This window comes from Lipomyces doorenjongii (genome assembly GCF_038497915.1).
Source record: "Lipomyces doorenjongii strain NRRL Y-27504 unplaced genomic scaffold V1508scaffold_6, whole genome shotgun sequence".
NCBI lineage: Eukaryota > Fungi > Ascomycota > Lipomycetes > Lipomycetales > Lipomycetaceae > Lipomyces > Lipomyces doorenjongii.
Window position 1 is genome coordinate 47,421 of NW_027118073.1, and position 20,638 is coordinate 68,058.

The following is a 20,638-nucleotide window of genomic DNA, read 5'->3' on the forward strand; positions in this document are numbered from 1 at the left end:
AAACTTTAATGTTTGGGCTCGAGGAATTATTGCGATGACCACTAACCTCCGAACCGAGCCTAAGCCTTTCAAGCCTTTACAGATTTTCTTACAAATTCGTCACGACGTCTAGATTCGAAGGATGACGGTTGCAAACCTGACATCTCCTGCTTTTAGCCTTAAGGAAATTACCAGGCCGAACATCTTGCTCCTGGAGCCTTATCGATGTGCTCGAGAGTACGTAAATCCATCACCTGCTTGTCCAAATTGTTGCAAGCTAACGGTCTTTCTGCTAGTGACTATAAGACCGGTGTACTCTTGGATGCTAATGAGAATGCTTATGGACCATCAGTGTACACTTCCGACGTGGCATCGTCGAAGGATACTTCTAAACTCATTGAAACTGACTTGATTGCTGGCCTTCACCGATATCCTGACCCCCACCAGGAGGATGTTAAGCAGCTACTATGCGACCTTCGAAATGCTCCAAATAAGGGGAAGTCAGATATTATTCCGTTGACTCCAGACCATCTTTATGTCGGTGTGGGATCCGATGAGTGCATTGACACAGTCATCCGTTGCTTCGCGGCACCGGGTAGGGACAAAATGCTCACATGCCCTCCGACTTATGGCATGTACTCCGTTTCAGCTCAGGTCAATGATGTGGAGGTTGTTACTGTCAATCTTGATCTTGAGACCAAAGGATTCCCTCTTCGAGTGAACAAAGTAATGGAGGCCCTTTCGAATGACAGTTCAATTCACCTCGTCTACCTCTGCTCGCCTGGCAATCCGACAGCGAGCTTGATTGATCCTGAGTCTGTCAAGAAAATCCTTGCTCATCCCACTTGGAATGGAATTGTTGTTGTTGACGAAGCTTATATTGATTTTTCACCCGTTGGAAGCTCGATTGCTCCATTGGTTACCGAGTACGATAACCTAATAGTTATGCAGACTCTATCGAAGGCATTTGGCATGGCTGGCATTAGGCATGTTCATTTTAGAGGTGATAATTTTAGATGTTGCCAACATTAACATTGCTATAGATTGGGCGCGTCTTTCGCGTCATCACCTGTCGCTCGAATTTTGAACAACGTCAAGGCTCCCTACAACATCTCATCGTTAACTAGTACACTCGCTTTGAAGGCTTTATCGTCAAGCGGACTATCCAACATGCACAAGAATATCGACGCTATTGTGTCTCAGCGAGCAAGGCTGTTAGAAGAGCTACCCAAGATTCCAGGAATCGGCAACTTCATTGGTGGGGAGGCATCGAACTTCTTATTGGTCCAGATTCTCGATAAGCCCAGAGGTGTGCCATCTAGTCCTATCGCTTTGAGACTCTACGAGACTTTGGCTGTGACAAAAGGAGTTGTTATCAGATTTAGAGGAAAGGAGCCTGGTTGTGTTGGCGGCTTGCGAATTACAGTAGGCACGGAAGAAGAGAATAGTATATTACTCGAGAAGGTAAAGGAAACTTTGTTGGAAATATACAGCTCCTAGGTAGTGATTGCTGGCAAGATACAAGAAATTTATGATTGCTTGCTGTTATAGTTTGGTCGTGATAGTTAGTACGATTGATAGAACACAAAACTTTGAAATGCTATAAATGCTACAATTAATACGATACTGATACATGCTTGCCCTCCTATAATACAAAACCGAAAGTGTGCTATATTTACATACTCGTATTGCATAAAAGTCGATTTTACCACCCCTCTGCTATTCTCCGTACAGACAATAAATTTATCATTACGCGTTTATGTATATTCAAGGCTTCATTCCACTTGGCCCTCACACGGTCATCTTGCTGCAATGCTTTTATATAGCGATCCAAATTTCCCGAATTCGACAAAATCTGCAAAGAGTTCTGACTATCAGCATGATGCCGCTCGTTGACATAAAGCGTCATCTTGAGTTCGTAGTCATTCCATTGCTGCTGATAAACAAGAACTCTTTGCCAATAGTCCATCAGCTCAGTCTCAGTGGGATTTATGGTGTTTATCGGTGGTGCCGGTGCCGATGGAGGTTCAATGTCAAACACAGCTCGAGAATCGTGATAGTCGATTGGCGTAGGTGTAGGCTGCTGCTGGCTCGTCGTAAATATAGGAGCGTCTCGATCGAAGGGCAACGGCTGTGAGGTGACATTCGCGAAGTCTGCACTCGTGGTAGGAGGAGTCCTTGGTGAGTTTGGTTCCGCAGGCGATCGTGGTGAATCCATTGGAATATCTGATTCCACAGAGGTCGTCTTGCTTGCTGTTGCCGGCTCAGCGTGCTCAGGATTGATCGGATATGTCTTCCTAAGATCGTCCATTTTGAACTCGCCATATCCCTGTGTAAATGGTGGGACAGATTTGAACAATCCGAGGTCATCGAACGAGCTAGTGCCTAGTGGCGCCCTCGTCTTCATTGCCGATTTTAAGCGGTGTCTATCACGTTTTTTCGGCGACGGCGTTGACATAGGCTTAGATTCCGATGTACTGTCCTGTGACGAACCTGCGGATGGCGGCCTTGGAGCCTCTGTCCTTACCGGCTTAGGTCCTTGACTTTCAGATATGCCATCTTCTTCCTTTACCGTCGGTTGTCGAGATTCTGGAGAGGCAGGTTTCGTATTGGTCGCCGTTGGTCGAAGCTTTGTCCTTCTAATTGACGTTGGTATCTTTGAATGATTCCAGACACTAGGAGAGTCGAACAAAAACGGATTCTCCTTGGCAAATGCATTACTCCACATATCAGCCATGAACCGACTCTTGGGGATTGTCCTATCATCATCTTTGCTACCAACGTTGTTCTCATCGGCATCTGATGAACGATTAATTTTCTCCTTAAACGGCTTGGGAATCGTGGAATCAGGATACATGTAGACATCTTCGTCACTGTCAACATCGACAGGGTCGTCCTTACTGCCACGAGGACTAGGAGTAGGTGATGAATAGTTACCAGTGGCGTTGGCGTTCGTACCTTTTGTCCAGGAATCAGAAAATGTTTTACTTCGAACACCAAAATTGAAACTCGTAGGCGTCGCCGCAGTAAATACTTTGGGTTTTGCAGTTGGCCGACTATAGGAAGTTAGAAGTGGAAACAGGATAGACTGTACACGCTGCTTACTCGGTAAAGTCGAACTTGGGCGATGAAAACTTCAGCCCAGAACCTGTGCTTTGCTGGTCATTATGCTTAGGAGACGTCTGCCCATTAAAGTTTTTAAATTCCTCTGCCGACGTCGGTGTCGACGTTGACGATGAAGACCCTGAGCTCGAACTAGGCTCTTCAGGATAGCTCGTTTCGGCTCTCTTCGGAGCTGGCATTTCAGGATCCGGTTTCGGCTCAGAGGAGGTTGTATTAGCGGCACCCTTTTGAGGACTTGGAGCGTAGGTTCGTTCTCCGGTCCGCATTGAATAAGCAGTCCTCGAAGATGACCATGATCGCGGCGTCTTAGGACTTTTCTGCTCTGTCGACATTTTGGGAGAATCAGTCGCAGATTTTGCGGCTGTTGGTGCACGGGGAAAAGAAAAATTATGTGCTTGTTTTTCCTTAGCATTATTTCTGTTATTGTTTTGAGAGTTGTTATGCGTGCTAGGGCCGGGGTTAGCGTTGCGGTTCCTGTTTTCATAAGCACTCTGCTTCCGAGACGACTCGCCGTACTGGTTCGAGAATGATCGTGATGTGTGTGGCTTTCCACTGGCAGTAGATGACGTAGTTTTCTGTCGCCCGTACGTATAATACGATCCAGAACTCGGCGTATTAGACCACCCGTATCGCTCCCTCTGACTATTATTCCAGGCCCATGTTCCTTTTGGTGTTGAGGTGCTTGTATATGTAGGGATGTCTGTGTAATAATGCGTATATTGTGTCCCATACGTACTTCGAGGCAGTGCTTTTTGTCGTGCGCGGTCGTATATTTGCCGTTTAACGGGATCGCCCAGAATATCATTCGCCTCCACTATCGCCTTAAACTTTTCAGCAAACTCCAGCTGGCCTTGATTCTTATCCGGATGATACAATAGAGCTAAAAATTCCAACCATATTAGGGTCCATTTCAAGACGAAGCATACTGAAAGGATACATACCTAATTTCCGATATGCCTTCTTGACCTCCTCGGCGGTACAACCGGTCGACTCAAGCTCGAGAAGGGCATAGTAGTCAACTGCAGCATTCTCTTCCGGCCGCATCGCTCCCAATTCCAGTCAATAGTGCCAATGCAAAGCAGTCTTTTAATTCCAAGTCATGCGTGTAAACTACCTGTGGTGATATCCTTGACTGCTAAAGCTAGACATTAATTCTGGCAAGAAAGCACGATGTGAACTCGCCCTGGCAGTTGTAGATACGTCCGCACTACCCAGATCTTCCTAGTACCCCTGACAACAGTTCACTGCAGGGTGAGTACCCGCCCCTATGGTGAGCTAATTTCGTTGATTGTTCGTTCTGCGCTGGAAGAGACCAAGTCACCTTACAACGTACATTTTTTCTGTTCTGCGAGTGTCATAATCACGACAAATACGCCGCATCGAAGCCCTAACCCATGATTGAGAGCGGAGCAAATGGAAACACAGATTTAAGTTCGGTGTTACTTTTAGACTAATCTCTATACGGCTAAAAACATTTGACAAAGCTTTAAAACGCCGAACTCAATCGCAGTTTGATTTGTGGTTGGAAGCTGCCGGCGGCACAAGCAGCGGGGTAAATAGCGGACGGCGGGCATCGCTTGTAAATATTTGATTCCACGTCCATTGGACGTTTTATTTTCTTTCACTGAGTAGGAAATAACTGGACACATTGTGTGAAGGTATCATGTCGTCGAATAGCCAGGAACGACGGCGTGAGCTCGTCGCGTATATCACGAATTATATAGTGTCGCCGGCTGAGTATCAAGTGATTCTCCGCGAAGCCACGAATGTCAGTCTGAAGATCCGAGGAATCCAGAAGTCGGAGGCAATGCAGAATGTGGTGAAGAACACGCTCTGCAAAGTACTTCCTTCGCTAGAGGATGTTACATTTCAGTCAAAGAACTTCAGTGACTTTTATATTTCGTACGTGGATCCCTTCTGCTGGATGCGGAATTGGACGCTGATGCGCTGACGATGAGTAGAATGTGGAGAGTGTCTGCCCGATTATATGCTGGATCATACACCACACTGTCATTGATTGAATATGCTTTGCATTTGGCAACGAAAGGGAGGCAGTATGTACTACTTGCGCTGTTATTTGACGACTCTAATGTCCGCAGACCGAAGCCAGGACTGGTCTCTCTAAAACGTACACGAGCATCCGCGTCTGTAACCATAATCTTTGCAATGTATCGGCTGTTGTACAAATTCACAATGTCGCTACACACAGGTATCGCTTCCGCCGAAGCACGCAAGTTCCGAAGGCGCCATCGACGAATTGCGAGGACTTTGCGATCCCCTTACTTTGTGCCGTTCACTTCCGGTATTCTGTCAGGTTCATTTTTGTACTTGCATCCCGCCGGAAAGTTCCGATCATACGTTGCATTCTATTGTGCGACTCTCGCGGTGGAATATATGTTCAATTATGTGACTATTAAGAAGCAGTTTGCGTTTCTGAGGGAGCAAGTTGGTGTTTGGATCCTGTTCCCGTTCTCTATGGCTCAGCTGTTATACACCTTCACTTATGATCCTGACTGTTGTAATAACGTACGCAATTTTCTTGTCTTGTCTAATAGATCAAATGCTAACACTATGACGCTAGAGCTTTAAAGACCTGATGATGAAGTTTGCGCCAAATTACATTCTCTTGAGGCCTGCAAATTATCCTGAGGACTTGTCCTGGCCTACTCCCGTGGAGATCCTAGACAGCATGAAGAATATTACTCTTGAAAGATATCCGTACGTACATACATTAATATCAAATCTCTGCGGGCTCGGCATTAACAAGACGGCAGGCCCTTTAATTCGCCAATTTTGTATCCAGACTCATATGCTGTCCCTTCTAATTTCCGCTTGATTGATCCGATTGTTTCACAAGCACATCCGGGAATCGAGCATCTTTCCTGTGCGTTGATGCACCCGTACGAAGAATCATGTGTCCGCAACTTTGCGAAGTCTTCGGTAACCCAGTTTGGTCAATTCGCCAAATATATTGGTGGCATATATGCGCTTCTTTCCCTGTTCTCATACAAGAAATTTAAATTCAAGTATGTTTACACGTCATTGCTATCCATACTCACTAACAACCTACAAACAGCACGAAACAGCAAACTTTGACTGTGCTGAAGAGCTTCCTCCGTACAAACACGTTTCTAACGATGACGACTGCAACAGCCTGGGCGGGACTCTGTGCATCGCAATACATTTTGCCAAGCAAGTTAATTCCGCAGTATCGTATTAAAGTCATTGGTTTCTTGGCTGGTTTGTGGGCATTTATTGATAAGAGCAATGGACGGGCGCAGTAAGTCTGAGAATTGATCCCAGAAGTACGGGTACCGGTACTGACGTTAGTGAAAGATATATCCCCGTTGCCCGTATGGCATTTGAGTCGTACTGGAAGACCTTGGTGAAACACAGGAAAATTCGCACGATCCCGTAAGTCTCCATCGGTTGGCTACGGATGTAGCGAAATGCTCTAACGTTGTTTATCCAGCCACGGCGACGTACTTGTCTTTGCAGCCAGTCTTGCTCTGATCATGACAGTCTACGATAAAGCGCCTCAAGCGATCGAAAGCGATTTGGTCAAGAAATTTATCGCCGGCCTCAGTGGCAGGGAACCTGTTGAGATCCCAGTATCGGTGCCGCCGACGCCGTTCGTCGAGAGGAAGCTTGAGAAGTAAACTGTGTGATGTTCCTTATTATTGCTATGTGACTCTGTGCAGTGCTCGTCGTCCAATGCGTCGATTTATATTTTTATTTTTAAAGATAATTAGTGCAGATAATCGAGATTAGTAACAAGATAACCCCAAAATTCTATAGATGCAGATGCGTGAGTTCAACACAAATACCAAAAATAAGTAACCAGAAAATTACATAAGTCAAAACTCACTATATGCCCGACCCTACTTCTATCACAGCAACCGAAATATACAACCACAACGACAAATAAGAATGCGCCTATCCAAATACCCAATAATTGCTAGAAAAAAATCCTAACAAAATACAAACAAAACCGTTATTTCACACAAAGTTCCAATCGTAGCAATCCTGGCAATTCGTCGGCGCCACACATTTAGGGGTCGTGTCATAAGACAGCATCATGTCAATAATCGGCCGTATTCTGTGGTTTGAGATCGAGATATGCCACTTCTTGTCATTGACAGTATCATAGATGCATTCTAAGCCCGCATGACACTGCGTCTCCATCGCGTACCCGCCTAACCAGCATACAGATGTCGGACCATTGCAGACGCCCATGTAGATCGGATCTGCGGTGTTTCCGATGTGCCAGATTGTTGTCTCGTTAAGCGGGATAGGTGGGAACGGAAGATGTAATCGCTGCGCAGCGAGTTGATCGCCAGGAGACTCGAACGCAATGGTGGGCAGACCGTATGTTCGACCCAATAGAGCGCTCATTGCACCGCCCAATGAGTGACCGGTGACCCAGATATTGGCATTGGGGTAGATCGAGGTAGTATTTCGATAGATGTCGAGTGTCGCTCTGTAATACTTATCCTCCGCGTAAAGAGCGCCTTCTAGACAGGATTGTTTGCAAGTGTAGGATTTCTCGTAGCAATCGCAGACCGTGCTCCAAAGATAGCTTATTCGCGCACAGCAGCAAGAAAATAACAAGTTGTCCTAAAGTCACACGTTAGTACTTGCTCAACACGGAAGTGAAATCAAATCAAGGACTACCATACGTTAATTTTGTCGTTGGACACGGTATCGCCGTCGCTGTGGAATAACGCAGCACTGGTGCCCTTGATAGCGATAATGACAGTTGTATTGGTTTCGTCAACAAACACGTGGCCACGCAAACCGTTCGAGTCCCAACCGAATCCGCCACTCTATTGGTATGGTCAACATTGCTTCGCATTCCACTTGATATAAATAAAAGGACTAACTTCGTTGTAAGGCAATCCCACATCAATCCAATCCGACCCCTCCGGATTGTCAACGTACGCATCCGCAGTTATCTTCGCAAACTCGACTAACGTATCCCGGTCCGTGATATCCGGAACCATAATATCCTCATGCGTCCAATCAAAGTCAATTGAGACGGCACCTTTCGTCCTGGCGTAATGAAGATACGACTCGATGAAATCCGGATCTCGCTCCGACATCCGAGTCACCGTCTTCAACTGCGACGAGATGTGAAACGACCGTCTTCCCGACGCCATCCTGTACGATGGGCCAACATCCTTCCGCATGTGCAACTTTGCAAGTTCTTCAGTGCCGTGGTGGAAGATATGTCGCAGAGTGAATCCAGTAGCATACTTTACATCGTCGTGGCTTATCGGCGAGGGAATCATGGGCTTACCGCTAAACGGCAGCTGTATGCCGGTAACGACACCCGCCAACAGTAAAACGAGACTTAATAACATCGTTATGTCTAGCGGCATTACGGATGATCGCTCACTTGTTGTGACACGAAAATCGTGGACAGCTGCTAGACCGTGGCAACCGCTGTTCAGAGCTTCATCGACAGGTCGCCCTAATCATCTGACGGCTGCACTCCACGTAATCTGCATATTCGTGGCAACAAAGTTACGAACAAGGTTTTAAGCTTAGAAACATATGTGTTGAACTTTGACTGCAAGGCGTTGCGCCAAATGCTCTGCGATAAGAGTCAAAGCCTGTAACCCTGACCCAACATTTGTGGTTGCAATGGTTCGCATTTTCTACACTGCCGGCATTTTCTTTACTTTTCGGAGTACTACCATTATGCTGGAATTGTTGTTTTAATGATTATTCCTATAATTGCGCGGCCTGCTACTCTCGTCAGCGTGAAATCGGTGTCGAAATCGCTCTTACTCCACGTGACAGACAGATGGGTGACATCACACAATGGCAATTCCTACCCAAGATTTACGGAAATAATACGACACAATAGGCAAGGATTTTCTTCTACGACTCTGAGGTATAAGAAGAATGCTTTACCTCCGCGGCCTACTATTCCTGAAGACGAGATTGAAGAAGTGTTTATTAAGGGCGGGTAAGTATCATGGTGCTCTGCTGAGATCTATTATTCGCCTAACCACGCACAGAGGAAAGGGGGGCCAGAAGGCAAGTACACCGAGTAAATCTTAATCTGAACGAATATATTCGGAATTGTCACAATTAATCAGCAACACAGATCAACAAGACGAACAGTAAAGTGCAGCTTCGACATATCCCCACAGGATTTGTCGTATCGTCGCAAGCCACGAGATCGCGCGAACAGAATCGGAAATTGGCTCGAATTGAATTAGCGGAAGAACTGGAATATCTGCGAGACCCTGAGAATAGCCGGCGTGGGCAGAAAATAAAGCAATTGCAGAAGAAAAAGGCACAGCAGCGGAAAAAGGCAGTTCGACGGGATAAAGAGCGTCACGACGGCTTGGTTGGGTTGAAATGGTCTTTGGACGAGCATTATGGCAAGGTATCACTGAAAGATCAGGCTGGAGAACAGGAACATTTGGACGCTGGCGCTAGCGAACAGATTTCGGCTGGCTCAGAATTAACATTGACAAGCGCTGTACCTGAGGATATGAAGGACGCAGCGGAGCTTGAGGTAAAGCGCGATCTGATGCTACCAAAGGATAATAGGAATCGTGGAGACAATGGCTAAAACTTATGAATATACTGAGAATGTGGTCTAAGAACGCATTGGTCTGCTATTGCGAATTCAAGAACTTAAGTGCTCTTGTGTGCGACAAGGTGGATCATGCTCCTTATTTACGATTACATAAATGCTAGTTGGCAACTGCGGAGACACTGTGAGGGGTTTGGGTTCGGGTACGGCCGGCAATTGACTTAGCGGGAAAATGCATTCCGTGAGTAGAGTTTAAAGCCGAGGATGTCAGCCAATCATCTTGTGGGCCGCACTCCAGTAATGAACAGTAATGAACAGTAAAAAGTCAATTTCGGTGAGCCGGAGTTGCCGGCCGAGGCTCTAACAGCTTCTGTGAGAGAGCGAACGTTTGTACAACCTACTGTACTCTGACACGAGCTTATTTGTAGGCCGCGCAGATGCATACTTATTTGGTGACGTACCGTAGCATGAGAATAGCACATTCACAGATGAAATTCACAAAATCGCCGACTTTCGCACTGAATCCTTGCTTACGTAACGACTAGATCTGATAACTTGAGTGTCTGGTCGCGCGAAAATATCTACGGGAAGTCACCCAAATAATATCAGATAACAAGTTGGTGCTCCCGGAAGTCAAAACAAACAAGGCGCCAGCAAAGCTAAGATTGTACTACGTTCGATTTAAGAAGTTAAAGTAGTGCTCCATACCTGTTGCGGCTTAGGCCTATGCACCCCTGAATTAGAGTCTGCAGTGACGTAACCCGGCCCGTTCCGAAATGCCCCCGATTCATAAGGGAGCTGCCGACTTAAATATTTTCTGACGATTATTTGACTTCATTCGCCGATACATCGCCCATGCTCTCGGAAGGAACTAGCAAGAGCACATACCGGCACCGTACCTATCCTGGTTCTTCGTATTCGAATCTGCCAGTGTGCCAGTCATCGCCCGCCGCATGAATATTCTTGGCGCTGCCACATATGTGTCCGCGTGCTTCCTAATGTTTGCGAATAAGTCATTTCTCTTCCATCCCGGGCCTTCCGAGCTGTCCGCAGACAGGTTCCACATATGCTCTATTGCGGACTCCATACTTTCTGTTCTCTTCTATACCCCTCCGGGTCTGCGTCTGCAATCGTGTTTCCCTCTTGCTTCCTCCCCTTCTACGATCTACTCGTCGTCTAGCAGTTTGGTCAATATCATAATGAATTGCTCCTTGCATTCATTGTGGGTATTTATCAGGAAATGGAAGTACCGTTATGACGTTACAATGCCGCTCTACGTTATGACGCCCACAGAACAGCTCATCCTCAGTAGTTTGCCACATGATCAGCAAAGGTTCTTGCTATCCGATGCTAATGGTTTGTTAGATTCGTTTTTCTTCATTGGCTTCGTGCTCCTCGCGACTGCTGTGTATAAATACACTCCCATCCAGATACAGCTAGTAGTCAGACGGGCTTACTACTACTACAGCGGAGTGGATACTTCCTTCTGGCACGATGATGCCACCGTCTCTTCCTCGTTCCCGGCTGTCGGTTTGTCGGCCGGTTAAGTATAATGCATTCGCAACAACTCGCTTGACTCTGATGTTTACCATGTCATTGAAAGATTATCTATCCAGGATGAGTGGTGATACAAAATTTCTGTTGGCATTTCCGCGGGCAGTTTTGTCAGCCCTGCGCACTGGCAATTGCGTATATCGATGTCGATGGTGGTGTGTAAGTTTTAATAACTAATGATTTGCTTGGCGGTTCACATACTTTGTACAGTCAATACATATTACATTTCACAGTGCTGATCGAACGAAGCGCTTTGCATTAACTAATAAAACAAACTTTTAAACCAAAACAAACGCAAAAATTGACTCTTACACAACCCATCAACCCATCCCTGGCCCAAATCACTCTTTCTTCTTTTTCTTTTTCTTCTTCTCGCCGCTCTCGTCATCCGCTTTCCTCTTCTTCTTCTTTTTCTTTTCTGGCGACTCCTCGCCATCGGCTTTCTTTGCTTCCACTTCATCTTCACCTGCCTTCTCCTCCTTGATCTTCTCGGTCACTGGCTCAGGCTTGGCTTCCTCCATCTTAATGTCTTCTACTGCCTCATGCTCTGCCTTGACAGCATGTCCGTTAACCGACAAGTCAACATAGGCATTCTTCCACGCCACAGGCGTGGCGTCTGTCGTTCGGCCGTACTTATCGAGTTTACCTTCCGTCTTAAGCTTCTTCTTCTCGATGGCGACAGGGCCCAGACCCCACCGTCTCGGGTACGTATCACGCTCCATGATACAGCGCTTGACCTTGGCGACTACGCCGTGATCGCAAGTCGACAGCTCCACAGTGGACATCTGCGCGATACCGAGCGCAATAGCCTCGCCCTTGGTCGTCATGAGCACGACCTCCTCGTTGACCTCGATACCGGCTTCGTATCTGAGCAGACCGGGAATCATGAGCTTAGCGCCGTAGCACACCGCATTGACCGCGCTGTCCTTGACGACGATGCGCTTGTACGTCACAAGAAGCGACTCCAGCGGTCGGATGACCCTTCTAAGGTATGATTCGTCTCGAGTGTTGTCATACACCCATTGTGCGTCCAAAACGTCGTGGAGCGTAACCAAATTGTCTTCCTCGCCCATCGCACCGGATCGCACACGTCGCAGCTCCTGCATATGTCCACCGACGCCGAGTAGCAAGCCCAAGTGCACGCAGAGCGTCCGAATGTATGTTCCCGCCTCGCAACTAACCCAGAATACGCCCAACTTGCGGTCATTGTCAAACTCAATCAATTTTGATTCGTGGATAGTTCTAATACGGAGTTGTCGTTTGACAGCAGAAATTAGTGGAGGACGCTGGAATAATGCACCTGTGAGCGTCTCGAGCTGGCGGACAAGCAGTTTCTCGTCCTCGATGCTGTCGTGTAGACGTAAGACGCAGACGTACTCTTTACCGGCGCCTTGCTGGGACTTCACTAATCGGGTTGCACGGTCGACGCAGACTATAAGACAACCAGTGACTTTCGGGTCCAACGTACCACTGTGACCTGTCTTCTCGACTCTGCACGAAGTTAGAGCGGCTCTTAGTTCACACGAGGATAAAACTGATTACCTCAAAATTCTCTTAACCCATGCGACAACCTCGTGACTGCTAGGATTGCTAGGCTAAAACGATTCGTTAACCCATCTCACGATCGCATCTAGCTTAGTAACACATACCTTATCCAAGTTAATGACACCACTGCTAATATAACTCTTGATATCTCGCTTCAAAGGTGTGCTTCCACTGCGGGTAATTCATTAGCCAATGCCCATAATCTGTTTAACATTTCAACATAACAAGCGCATACTTTGGAATAGGTGTGTAATGACCTAAAGTAGTTAGCATCAGTCACTCCTAAAACCGTCAACCCACAGTTTATGCATACCTGTCCTGACAATCAGCTTGTCGTAATTTTTCAGCAATAACGGCCATGTCGAAGTATCAACATTTGACCCAACATTCTCCGGCTTAATTACAAAATCCCCGGAATCACTCGCTGTAGCCGCCATATTGTCGTTTATTTGGATCGACAATTAATACGACGATAATCGTAAGTGCAGACTGTCGTGAAATAAACCCTTGGCTTTCCGAAAAATTTTGATAACGAAAGTTTTTCTAGACATCTTAGGTGAGTGGGAGACCCTAATCCACAGCATCGTACGAGACCCTCGTCAATGACGAAAGTGCTAGCGCGCAAAGTAAATCCCCGGCAGAGGAGTGGTAAAGCCCCGGCAGAGTGTATCATACAACCAAAAAAAAGTCGACTACAAGTACACTGGCGTCATCGCTACTAAATCAAGAGGCCACTGCTTATCGACCGACGTGTATTGTACTGATTTTGCTACGTAAGGCGACAGATTTACCCACTGGAGGCTATCTGGCTTACGAGTCTCAGGGTTTTCTCTCTGACACTGTGTGAACTGTGATCGGGTGGTGTGGGGAACCGTATACCGGGACGCTACAAGGACCAGTGGTAATTAAATTTTCCAGAGCAGGAAATCGTGTTATCCATCCACTCCATTTCGAGAAATCCCTATCGGTAGCGGTGTGGACATTCAACTGATCTACATCGGAACTTTCAGTCGCACATAATTTTCGGATCAGTAGTGCTTGGCCGGAGTGCGTGTGCGGTTGGACGATCCGCTGGGAAGATTTGACAAGACTCAGATACATTGGCCGTCAATTATACAGGGTCCTTGTGACCCTTTCGTTATTACTACACTAATCAATGATTAGTCGATGCCGGAAACAGTTGATTCAGCGTTTTGGTCGGCTTGACGGAGTGCCGGCCAGATTGGCGTCGCGCCGGATTCAAACTAGAACAGATTTGCAGTTTGTCTGTAGGCGGGTAGTGCCGGCGAAGATACCGGCTCGACTCGATTCTGCGCCACTGTTGACGCGGGTTGCATTTAAGGAGGTGTTTGCAAGGGGCCGGATACAGCAGCTACCGTCACGGTCTTTGTCGATATTCCGGAGAGTTGAGATTAAAGGAGATGACAGGCAATCGCCGGATTTGGCCGCTCAAGATCAACATAAGCACTCAGCCGAAGGTCAAAAGACAGGCTCGAACGGTCAGTCTGAATCCGAACACAAAACCGACGAGTCATCCAAAACTGAATCAGCCTACGAAGGCTGGGGCAGCACTGTGTCGCGTCATCTGCACCGGCCGACCAAAGAAGAACTTTTGAAAGCAGCCACGGGCGCGTTTGATCGACTACGGATCCGGTTCAAGTGGACGCTGATTCGACAGGTTAGGCCGTTTAATATGGATGACATGTCTGCATTTTTTTCGTGGTTGATTGTCGGCAATGTGTTGTGGGTGATTCTGGGAACGACTACGTTTTTCTCGTTGGTGATTCTCACTGCGAACACGGTGTTCGCTCAGGGTGAGTCGTCATGGGGTTGTCAAAGGGATATAGTTGAGCTGACGAGTGTAGAAACTTTGGCTAGGATGATTGGAAATTATCTGACTAAAGAAACGGGAATCACGGTCGTATTCGAGAGCGCTATCGTACCGCATTGGAACGACGGCGTGATAGCGTTTCGAAACGTGTTCGTATCCCGGCGCCCAGGCAAGAACAGCAACCGAGTGACAAAAGGCTCGCCAGAGACTGCCGCGGCAGCAGCAGCGGCAGCTGCAGCTTCCTCTGCGAATGAGGACAAGGAGATAATACCCGCGGTCGACGAAGACATTGATGACGGGAACTATACGCAGTTTGATTTGACGGTGGACTCTATCAATGTGACGCTGTCGTTCCGGAAATGGATGAACGGCAAGGGAATATTAAAGGACGTTGAGGTCAAGGGCATCCGCGGGCTGGTTGATCGAACGCATGTGCAGTGGATCCCGAACGTGGATCCGCGGTCATACAAAAGAGAGCACCGGCCAGGCGATTTTGAGATTGACCATTTCGTGCTCGAAGACTCTCTCGTGACTGTCTTGCAGCCGGACGGCTTCCGACCGTTCCAGATCAGTATGTTTTCATGCGACCTGCCACAGTTGCGCAAGCAGTGGCTTTTCTACGATTTTCTATGCGCGAATCATATGTCTGGTTCGTACGACGACTCGTTGTTTACGATTCACCCAAGGCAGTTGCCGAGTAATGCGAACTTTGGCGAGGACGATCGACATCGGCTAGCGCAGACGAATCCGTGGAAAAAGACGTCGCGGCTGCGGATAGATGGCGTGAATATAGACCATTTGAACCGAGGGATCGGTGAGGGTCCGTTTAGTTGGATCACAAGCGGAGAAGTGGATATTATTGCGGATATCATGATTCCGTCTGATGAGAGCGATGCGATGTTTTCGAAAGTGGTGCATGAGATCGTGGAACGGTGGGAACATACATTGCGGTCGCGGCGGCGAAATAGGGATAAAGGTGTGGATGAGGAGGATGACAAGAATCGGCAGGATAAGTGGCTGTTGAAGAAACTGTTTCATAGAGTGAAGAATTGGAATAAGATTGACCTGGATGATGTGACGACGATTCCGAGCAGTGGCCTCATTGCGAAGAAAGATCCGGAGAAGTACGTCGTGTTTGATCTGCGCATTCAGCTGAACAATGTGCGGGCTGCCGTGCCCCTTCTTGCGCCGGAGTTGTCGTACATTAACAACGCGCTGGTGCGGCCGATAGTTGCGTATATCAATAACCGCAACACGTACATTCCGATCAACTGCCGGGTTGTGAAAAGACTGTGTGAATTTGACGGAAGCTGGACCGTTTTCGACAGCGGCCTGATGGACGATCTATCGGCTGAAGTGTACGAGGCGATTGCAGCGAACGTCAAAGACGAGGAAGAGCGGTCTCGCCGGATGAGGAAGGTCGGCTTGTGGTCGCTGCAGCTTGCGTTCCAGATTGTTTTGATGAGTATCAGCACCTTGACGATTTGACATAAAAAGTGCATATTTTTGTTCTTTCATTGTGTATATATTTCGGTCTCTTCTTTCAGTTTGCTCGGCTAATGATGGCTGGTTGTAAATATGCGATTTTGGCGTACGGATTGTAATTTATAATGTATGTGTATGAGGTGATATAAAAATATACTACAGCTTGAAGATACTTTACAATGTTGTTTTGTACATAACTATAGTCACTATATGTGGCCTATTATCTTACACGGTCTGGTCTGTGGTGGTCTCGTTCTCGGTCGCGATAGTGACGATCGCTGTCGCTGCGGGGTCTGTCGTCGCGGGGTCTGTCTCGTCTGTCTCGTCTGTAAAGTCTGTCTCTTCCGTCTTCACGGTGTCGTTCGCGCTCTCGATCACGCGTTCTGACTCGATCGCGTTCCGCTGTGTCTCGAAGGCGATCTAATTCATTGTCCTTCGCAAGTGAATCCTGCTTGCCTTGGATTTGATCCCACCTGGACTTTCTCTGTACAACTTCGGGGGTGACAAGACCCTGTTTGTTATCAACAACCACCTTGCCAGCAGGAACAAACCTGCCGGTCCCATGCAACTTCTCTTCCGGCAGATAAATATTTGACAAAACGTCGTCTAGCTTCCAGACATCTCCCAAATTCGAGCCGTACGCATGTAAGCCACCGATATGGCCAAATACGTCGGTCACAAGCCGCTCCAGCCGTCTGCCGCGATTAAACACTTGTCTCTCGTTTGCGAGACGGTAATTGAAGTGCACTTTCTCCGGCGCATCGAACCCCATTTTGCCGCGCTTCGCGTCTAGTAAATTCGCGAGTGCTGTGGCCGGTGTTAATGCAGACGGTGGCGCGGGAGAGAGGACCGTGAGTGACGGATCGGGGACGCCGAGGGTGTACGGTGGGGGTATGTGTTGTGGGATAGACAGTTCGCGGAGGAGTTGTCTGTCGAGTGAGAATGGCGATGCTTGACGCGGGACGTCGTCGTCTGGTGGTGGCCGCGCGGGACCAATTTCCGGTTGCAAATCGGCCATTTTGACAAATGTAATAATATTATTGATTTCCGTGAACTTGGGTCGTCGTGACCGACAAAAAGAGTGAGCAGCCCCTGAAAATCTGTTAACGGAGCGTAGTCGCGCCACATTTCCGCGTTTATTCCGCAACTGCACGAGACAAATCCGGATCTTCTCGTATGATACAGCATATCTCGAGATGTCAAATATCGTGCGGTCTTGCCTCGAACTTTTCGTATTCTTTTAATTGTCATCGTTAACTACACGACGAAGATTTGCACTAGCGAGACGTGGGCTATTGTCGGGACTGTACAGAATTCAGAAACGAAACGTACGCTTGTTTAGTACAGTCTACGCATTTGTTGTCGGCGGTAATTGCTTGAGGAGTTCACTATGCACCGCGCCAAACGACGGCGGACAAAGGTCACGGTTGAAGATGGGCATGAGAATCCCGAGGCCGGGGACGCGCATGAGGACGACGTTTATGAATATCCGGGAGAGTCTGACGGCTCTGAATATGGGGAGCAGGAGAAGCGGACGCACCGCCATGGACGCCGCGGTCAAATTACAGCGCGAGTGACCCGAGCCACGCGAAGGGCACAGGTAGAACAGACAGGCAGCGGAACCGCAGACCGAGATCGAGATCGAGATCGAGATCGAGACCTATATCGGGACCAAGACCGGGACCGCACGCGAGATCGCGAGGGCGTCGACGATGAGAATGGCAGCGTGAGGAAACGTAGACTGACGGTCTACGACACGGTAGCCGCTGGCCGTCGCACAGTTGGAAAGCGGACCGCGCAGGCGCTCGCCATGGCCGGCGAAGACCCAGCCATGGGCCGGCGCGTGTATCGTGGGGCGCACACGATGCCGGCCGCAGACGAGGTGCTCGGTAGTAAGGCCTCACGAGTCATTGGACGGGGACGAGGACGAGACGACAGCGAGCCAGTCGCAGAAGATGAGTCGTTCGGAGCAGTGGAACAGGTGCTCGGTGCGCACTACGCGGCACTCGCCGGCCTGCAGTTGCCGCCGAGTGTGAGTTTGTCCAGATATCAGCTTGGCTGTGTGCCTTCGTCACGGGCTAACAAGTAGCGTCATAGGAACTTCTTGCAGCAATGCACGCGCATTGGTCGCATCGAGCTGACTGCGTACGGGACGGACACGCAGTTCACGGCGCAATGGACGGATCTGCGCTGGTTGCACTAGGTGAGTGTTGTTGTTATTTGTTATTATATAGTGTTATGATTAGTATTAGTATTATTACTCGTGCTGCTGCTTAGAGTAATGTGCTGTTTTGTAGTTGCGTCGGCTGACTATAATCCAGGGCTTCTCCTCGAGGCCGCAGTGGACGCCTATGTGGCGGTGCGGCGCGGCCATTGACCGTCAGCCGGTTGGCACCGCCACGCGAATTTTCGGCGGTCACATGGGGAAATCGCTTCTGTGGCGCTCAGCACATGACCCGCTTGTACTCAAGCCGGGCGCCCGATTGGCCGTTAGGAGCACATGCCACCAATCCTCCCCCCCAAAATTGTCCAACGGCCTCCCACTTCTGCAGCCTGAAAAGAAGACCTCAATAGTACACCGCCTGCCCTCACATTCTCTTTTCCCCCCCCCCTCTTTCAATCTTCTCAAGGCTGTACTCTTCTCACTACACCATCTCCATATCCCACTCGATACTCGGCAACGATGCCACCGAAACTAAAGGACCCGTTCCTCTCGCTCGCCGTCGACAACATCTCAAAACTCGACACGTCCGATGCGGAAAACCTTTTCTCTATCTGGACTGTCTTCTCCAAATGCGCCGAGAACCTCGAAAATGGCCGTCGCCTCGAGAACCTGTCCTGGCGGCTCTGGAACCGCGAGGCATTCGTTGCCAACAACGCCGTCCCTCCTTCTTCAAAATCCGCATCCTGCTCCCCGTGTCCTGATCTCTCGTCCAGTGTCGAGTCCGCATCCTCTGACCATCACGCGCAAGCCCCAAAGCCTTCTGGGCCACCGATGCAAAAGTCCAACACGACCGATAGGTTTCAGAAAGTTATAGAGACCTTCAACATTGCGCAGGAGGAACACTGGAAGGCTCTTCGGTCAGAACAACTCGCCCGGCAGCAGAAGCAGAGAAGCCTGATAGCGAATAAGGAAATTTCTCAAGAACCAGCTGCTGTCGATATTCCAATCCAGAAGCAGCCGCTGCCGGTGCCACGGTCCGCTTACACTTCCGACTCAGAGAGCGACTCGGACCGGCACTTGTCCAGAGCAGCTCCGTCCTCCACTAGCATCGTACGCGGATTCTCACCCTCTGCAATCTCCGTGCATTCTGTTCGCAGCGAACTGTTTATGGCGCCACCCCGATCGCAGCCTCAGCCGGTTTCCAAGAACGACAGTGCAAGTGGATTTGCGGCACGGGTTGCGGCTCGTAACGCGGGGGCTAAAAAGAAGATGTTTTTCATAGAATCATCGCCAAGTGAATCAGACGGTTTCGGCGAGAGTGTCTCGCCGGCCGGAAGCGGCATGGCGCCCACTGGCCAGGCGTCGAATTTACGAAGTTCATTTAGTGGCAAGAAGCCACCGCCAGCCGCATCTTCCGCGTTCAGTGCCAATGGCGGTCACAAGCGAACGTCGTTCCGAGAAGAAGTCGTCACGATTCCTTCATCAGGAGAGATCGAGGATGACGAAGACGACGACATCGAAGACGACGACGACGAGGATATGGTGTCCGAAAGCGCGATCGACGACGCTGACTCTGACTGGGACTCGGTTGACGAGAGTGGACCCCCTAGTTTTGACGAGAGCTCGTTCTTCGTACGGGAAGAGCGTCCGATGATTACATCTCGTCCGTCGATCTTGTCGACATTGCTGCACACCGAGCCGGACCGGATGACGTTGGCAACTGTCGGATCGCGGTCTACACCCGCTATTGCTGCCACATACGCGCAACAGAATTCGTCGCGGTCGTCAAAGATCCAGCAGCAGCTATTACAGCAGCAGCAGCAAATAGCGTCGTCTCGTCGCGCGTCCGCTACAGCGCACCATAATCAACCGGCTGTGGTGCCGATTTCAGAACACTCTATGCCGTCCGAGAATGCCGAGAGGGAAAGCCGGTCGTCGAAGTTGACGACGACCACCGAGCCTGTCATTGTGCCAGTAACTGCTTCATCGGCGTCGATTGCGTCGAAGTCGCAACCTGCGTTGTCACCACGCAGTACCCGGCGAAACATGTTAGCCACCGAGCTGTCGGAATCGCTGCGACGGAACTTACTCTGGGAGCGTCAACAAAAGAACGTGACCACGGCAGCGCTTCTAAAACGCCGCCACACCTCGCACGACGTTGCCAACCTGACACGTTTTCCTGAACCGTCTCGCGCCGTAGCTGGAAGCAGTTACAGCGACCGCGCGGAGTTTGACCACACCGAGTTCGGGTATCATGCTCGAGGTTGGTAGGTAATTAATTATATTTTGAAATATGACATTATGATTTGAGCGAGCGGAGTATCACTTTGGCATCTTTTTACATTGATTTTGCATTGGATATTGGAAATGGGAAGGTATGGGCGAATTTCTACAGTTTGGAACT

At 48.8% G+C, this 20,638-nt stretch overlaps 11 protein-coding genes across 11 annotated transcripts; 7 read left to right on the forward strand and 4 right to left on the reverse strand.

Annotated features, from left to right (window-relative positions):
- The first annotated feature begins 51 nt into the window (after window positions 1-51).
- Window positions 52-1,611, forward strand: V1508DRAFT_459760 (pyridoxal phosphate-dependent transferase). The gene is made up of 3 exons (XM_066942752.1): window positions 52-216; window positions 276-965; window positions 1,023-1,611. The coding sequence occupies exons 1-3, from the start codon at window positions 122-124 to the stop codon at window positions 1,477-1,479; spliced, it is 1,242 nt and encodes a 413-aa protein (XP_066797960.1). The 5' UTR covers window positions 52-121; the 3' UTR covers window positions 1,480-1,611.
- Window positions 1,534-4,431, reverse strand: V1508DRAFT_410728 (uncharacterized protein). The gene is made up of 3 exons (XM_066939356.1): window positions 4,044-4,431; window positions 3,085-3,982; window positions 1,534-3,035 (listed from the first exon to the last, which is right to left on the reverse strand). Exons 1-3 carry the CDS (start codon window positions 4,144-4,146, stop codon window positions 1,685-1,687), a joined length of 2,352 nt encoding a protein of 783 aa, XP_066797961.1. The 5' UTR covers window positions 4,147-4,431; the 3' UTR covers window positions 1,534-1,684.
- A 198-nt stretch (window positions 4,432-4,629) lies between these two features.
- Window positions 4,630-6,887, forward strand: V1508DRAFT_410731 (uncharacterized protein). The gene is made up of 8 exons (XM_066939357.1): window positions 4,630-5,004; window positions 5,064-5,156; window positions 5,202-5,628; window positions 5,684-5,820; window positions 5,877-6,128; window positions 6,179-6,382; window positions 6,439-6,516; window positions 6,575-6,887. Exons 1-8 carry the CDS (start codon window positions 4,766-4,768, stop codon window positions 6,759-6,761), a joined length of 1,617 nt encoding a protein of 538 aa, XP_066797962.1. The 5' UTR covers window positions 4,630-4,765; the 3' UTR covers window positions 6,762-6,887.
- Window positions 6,796-8,557, reverse strand: V1508DRAFT_365333 (Alpha/Beta hydrolase protein). Its single transcript, XM_066937326.1, has 3 exons — window positions 7,986-8,557; window positions 7,782-7,928; window positions 6,796-7,719 (listed from the first exon to the last, which is right to left on the reverse strand). Exons 1-3 carry the CDS (start codon window positions 8,481-8,483, stop codon window positions 7,102-7,104), a joined length of 1,263 nt encoding a protein of 420 aa, XP_066797963.1. The 5' UTR covers window positions 8,484-8,557; the 3' UTR covers window positions 6,796-7,101.
- A 174-nt stretch (window positions 8,558-8,731) lies between these two features.
- V1508DRAFT_410736 (RF-1 domain-containing protein) lies at window positions 8,732-10,132 on the forward strand. Its single transcript, XM_066939358.1, has 3 exons — window positions 8,732-9,076; window positions 9,129-9,147; window positions 9,218-10,132. Exons 1-3 carry the CDS (start codon window positions 8,826-8,828, stop codon window positions 9,689-9,691), a joined length of 744 nt encoding a protein of 247 aa, XP_066797964.1. The 5' UTR covers window positions 8,732-8,825; the 3' UTR covers window positions 9,692-10,132.
- Window positions 10,133-10,455: 323 nt separating this feature from the next.
- Window positions 10,456-11,450, forward strand: V1508DRAFT_365338 (uncharacterized protein). Its single transcript, XM_066937327.1, has 2 exons — window positions 10,456-10,963; window positions 11,021-11,450. The coding sequence occupies exons 1-2, from the start codon at window positions 10,609-10,611 to the stop codon at window positions 11,200-11,202; spliced, it is 537 nt and encodes a 178-aa protein (XP_066797965.1). The 5' UTR covers window positions 10,456-10,608; the 3' UTR covers window positions 11,203-11,450.
- V1508DRAFT_410742 (pseudouridine synthase) lies at window positions 11,357-13,340 on the reverse strand. Its single transcript, XM_066939359.1, has 5 exons — window positions 13,068-13,340; window positions 12,990-13,011; window positions 12,859-12,925; window positions 12,752-12,804; window positions 11,357-12,700 (listed from the first exon to the last, which is right to left on the reverse strand). Exons 1-5 carry the CDS (start codon window positions 13,189-13,191, stop codon window positions 11,551-11,553), a joined length of 1,416 nt encoding a protein of 471 aa, XP_066797966.1. The 5' UTR covers window positions 13,192-13,340; the 3' UTR covers window positions 11,357-11,550.
- Window positions 13,341-13,669: 329 nt separating this feature from the next.
- Window positions 13,670-16,182, forward strand: V1508DRAFT_240998 (uncharacterized protein). The gene is made up of 2 exons (XM_066936359.1): window positions 13,670-14,568; window positions 14,620-16,182. Exons 1-2 carry the CDS (start codon window positions 13,911-13,913, stop codon window positions 16,071-16,073), a joined length of 2,112 nt encoding a protein of 703 aa, XP_066797967.1. The 5' UTR covers window positions 13,670-13,910; the 3' UTR covers window positions 16,074-16,182.
- Window positions 16,183-16,204: 22 nt separating this feature from the next.
- V1508DRAFT_459767 (uncharacterized protein) lies at window positions 16,205-17,218 on the reverse strand. The gene has a single exon (XM_066942753.1). The coding sequence runs from the start codon at window positions 17,086-17,088 to the stop codon at window positions 16,291-16,293; it is 798 nt and encodes a 265-aa protein (XP_066797968.1). The 5' UTR covers window positions 17,089-17,218; the 3' UTR covers window positions 16,205-16,290.
- A 21-nt stretch (window positions 17,219-17,239) lies between these two features.
- V1508DRAFT_240972 (uncharacterized protein) lies at window positions 17,240-18,660 on the forward strand. The gene is made up of 3 exons (XM_066936358.1): window positions 17,240-18,102; window positions 18,168-18,273; window positions 18,392-18,660. The coding sequence occupies exons 1-3, from the start codon at window positions 17,461-17,463 to the stop codon at window positions 18,445-18,447; spliced, it is 804 nt and encodes a 267-aa protein (XP_066797969.1). The 5' UTR covers window positions 17,240-17,460; the 3' UTR covers window positions 18,448-18,660.
- Window positions 18,601-20,599, forward strand: V1508DRAFT_240953 (uncharacterized protein). Its single transcript, XM_066936357.1, has one exon. It carries the CDS (start codon window positions 18,754-18,756, stop codon window positions 20,503-20,505), a length of 1,752 nt encoding a protein of 583 aa, XP_066797970.1. The 5' UTR covers window positions 18,601-18,753; the 3' UTR covers window positions 20,506-20,599.
- Window positions 20,600-20,638: the final 39 nt, after the last annotated feature.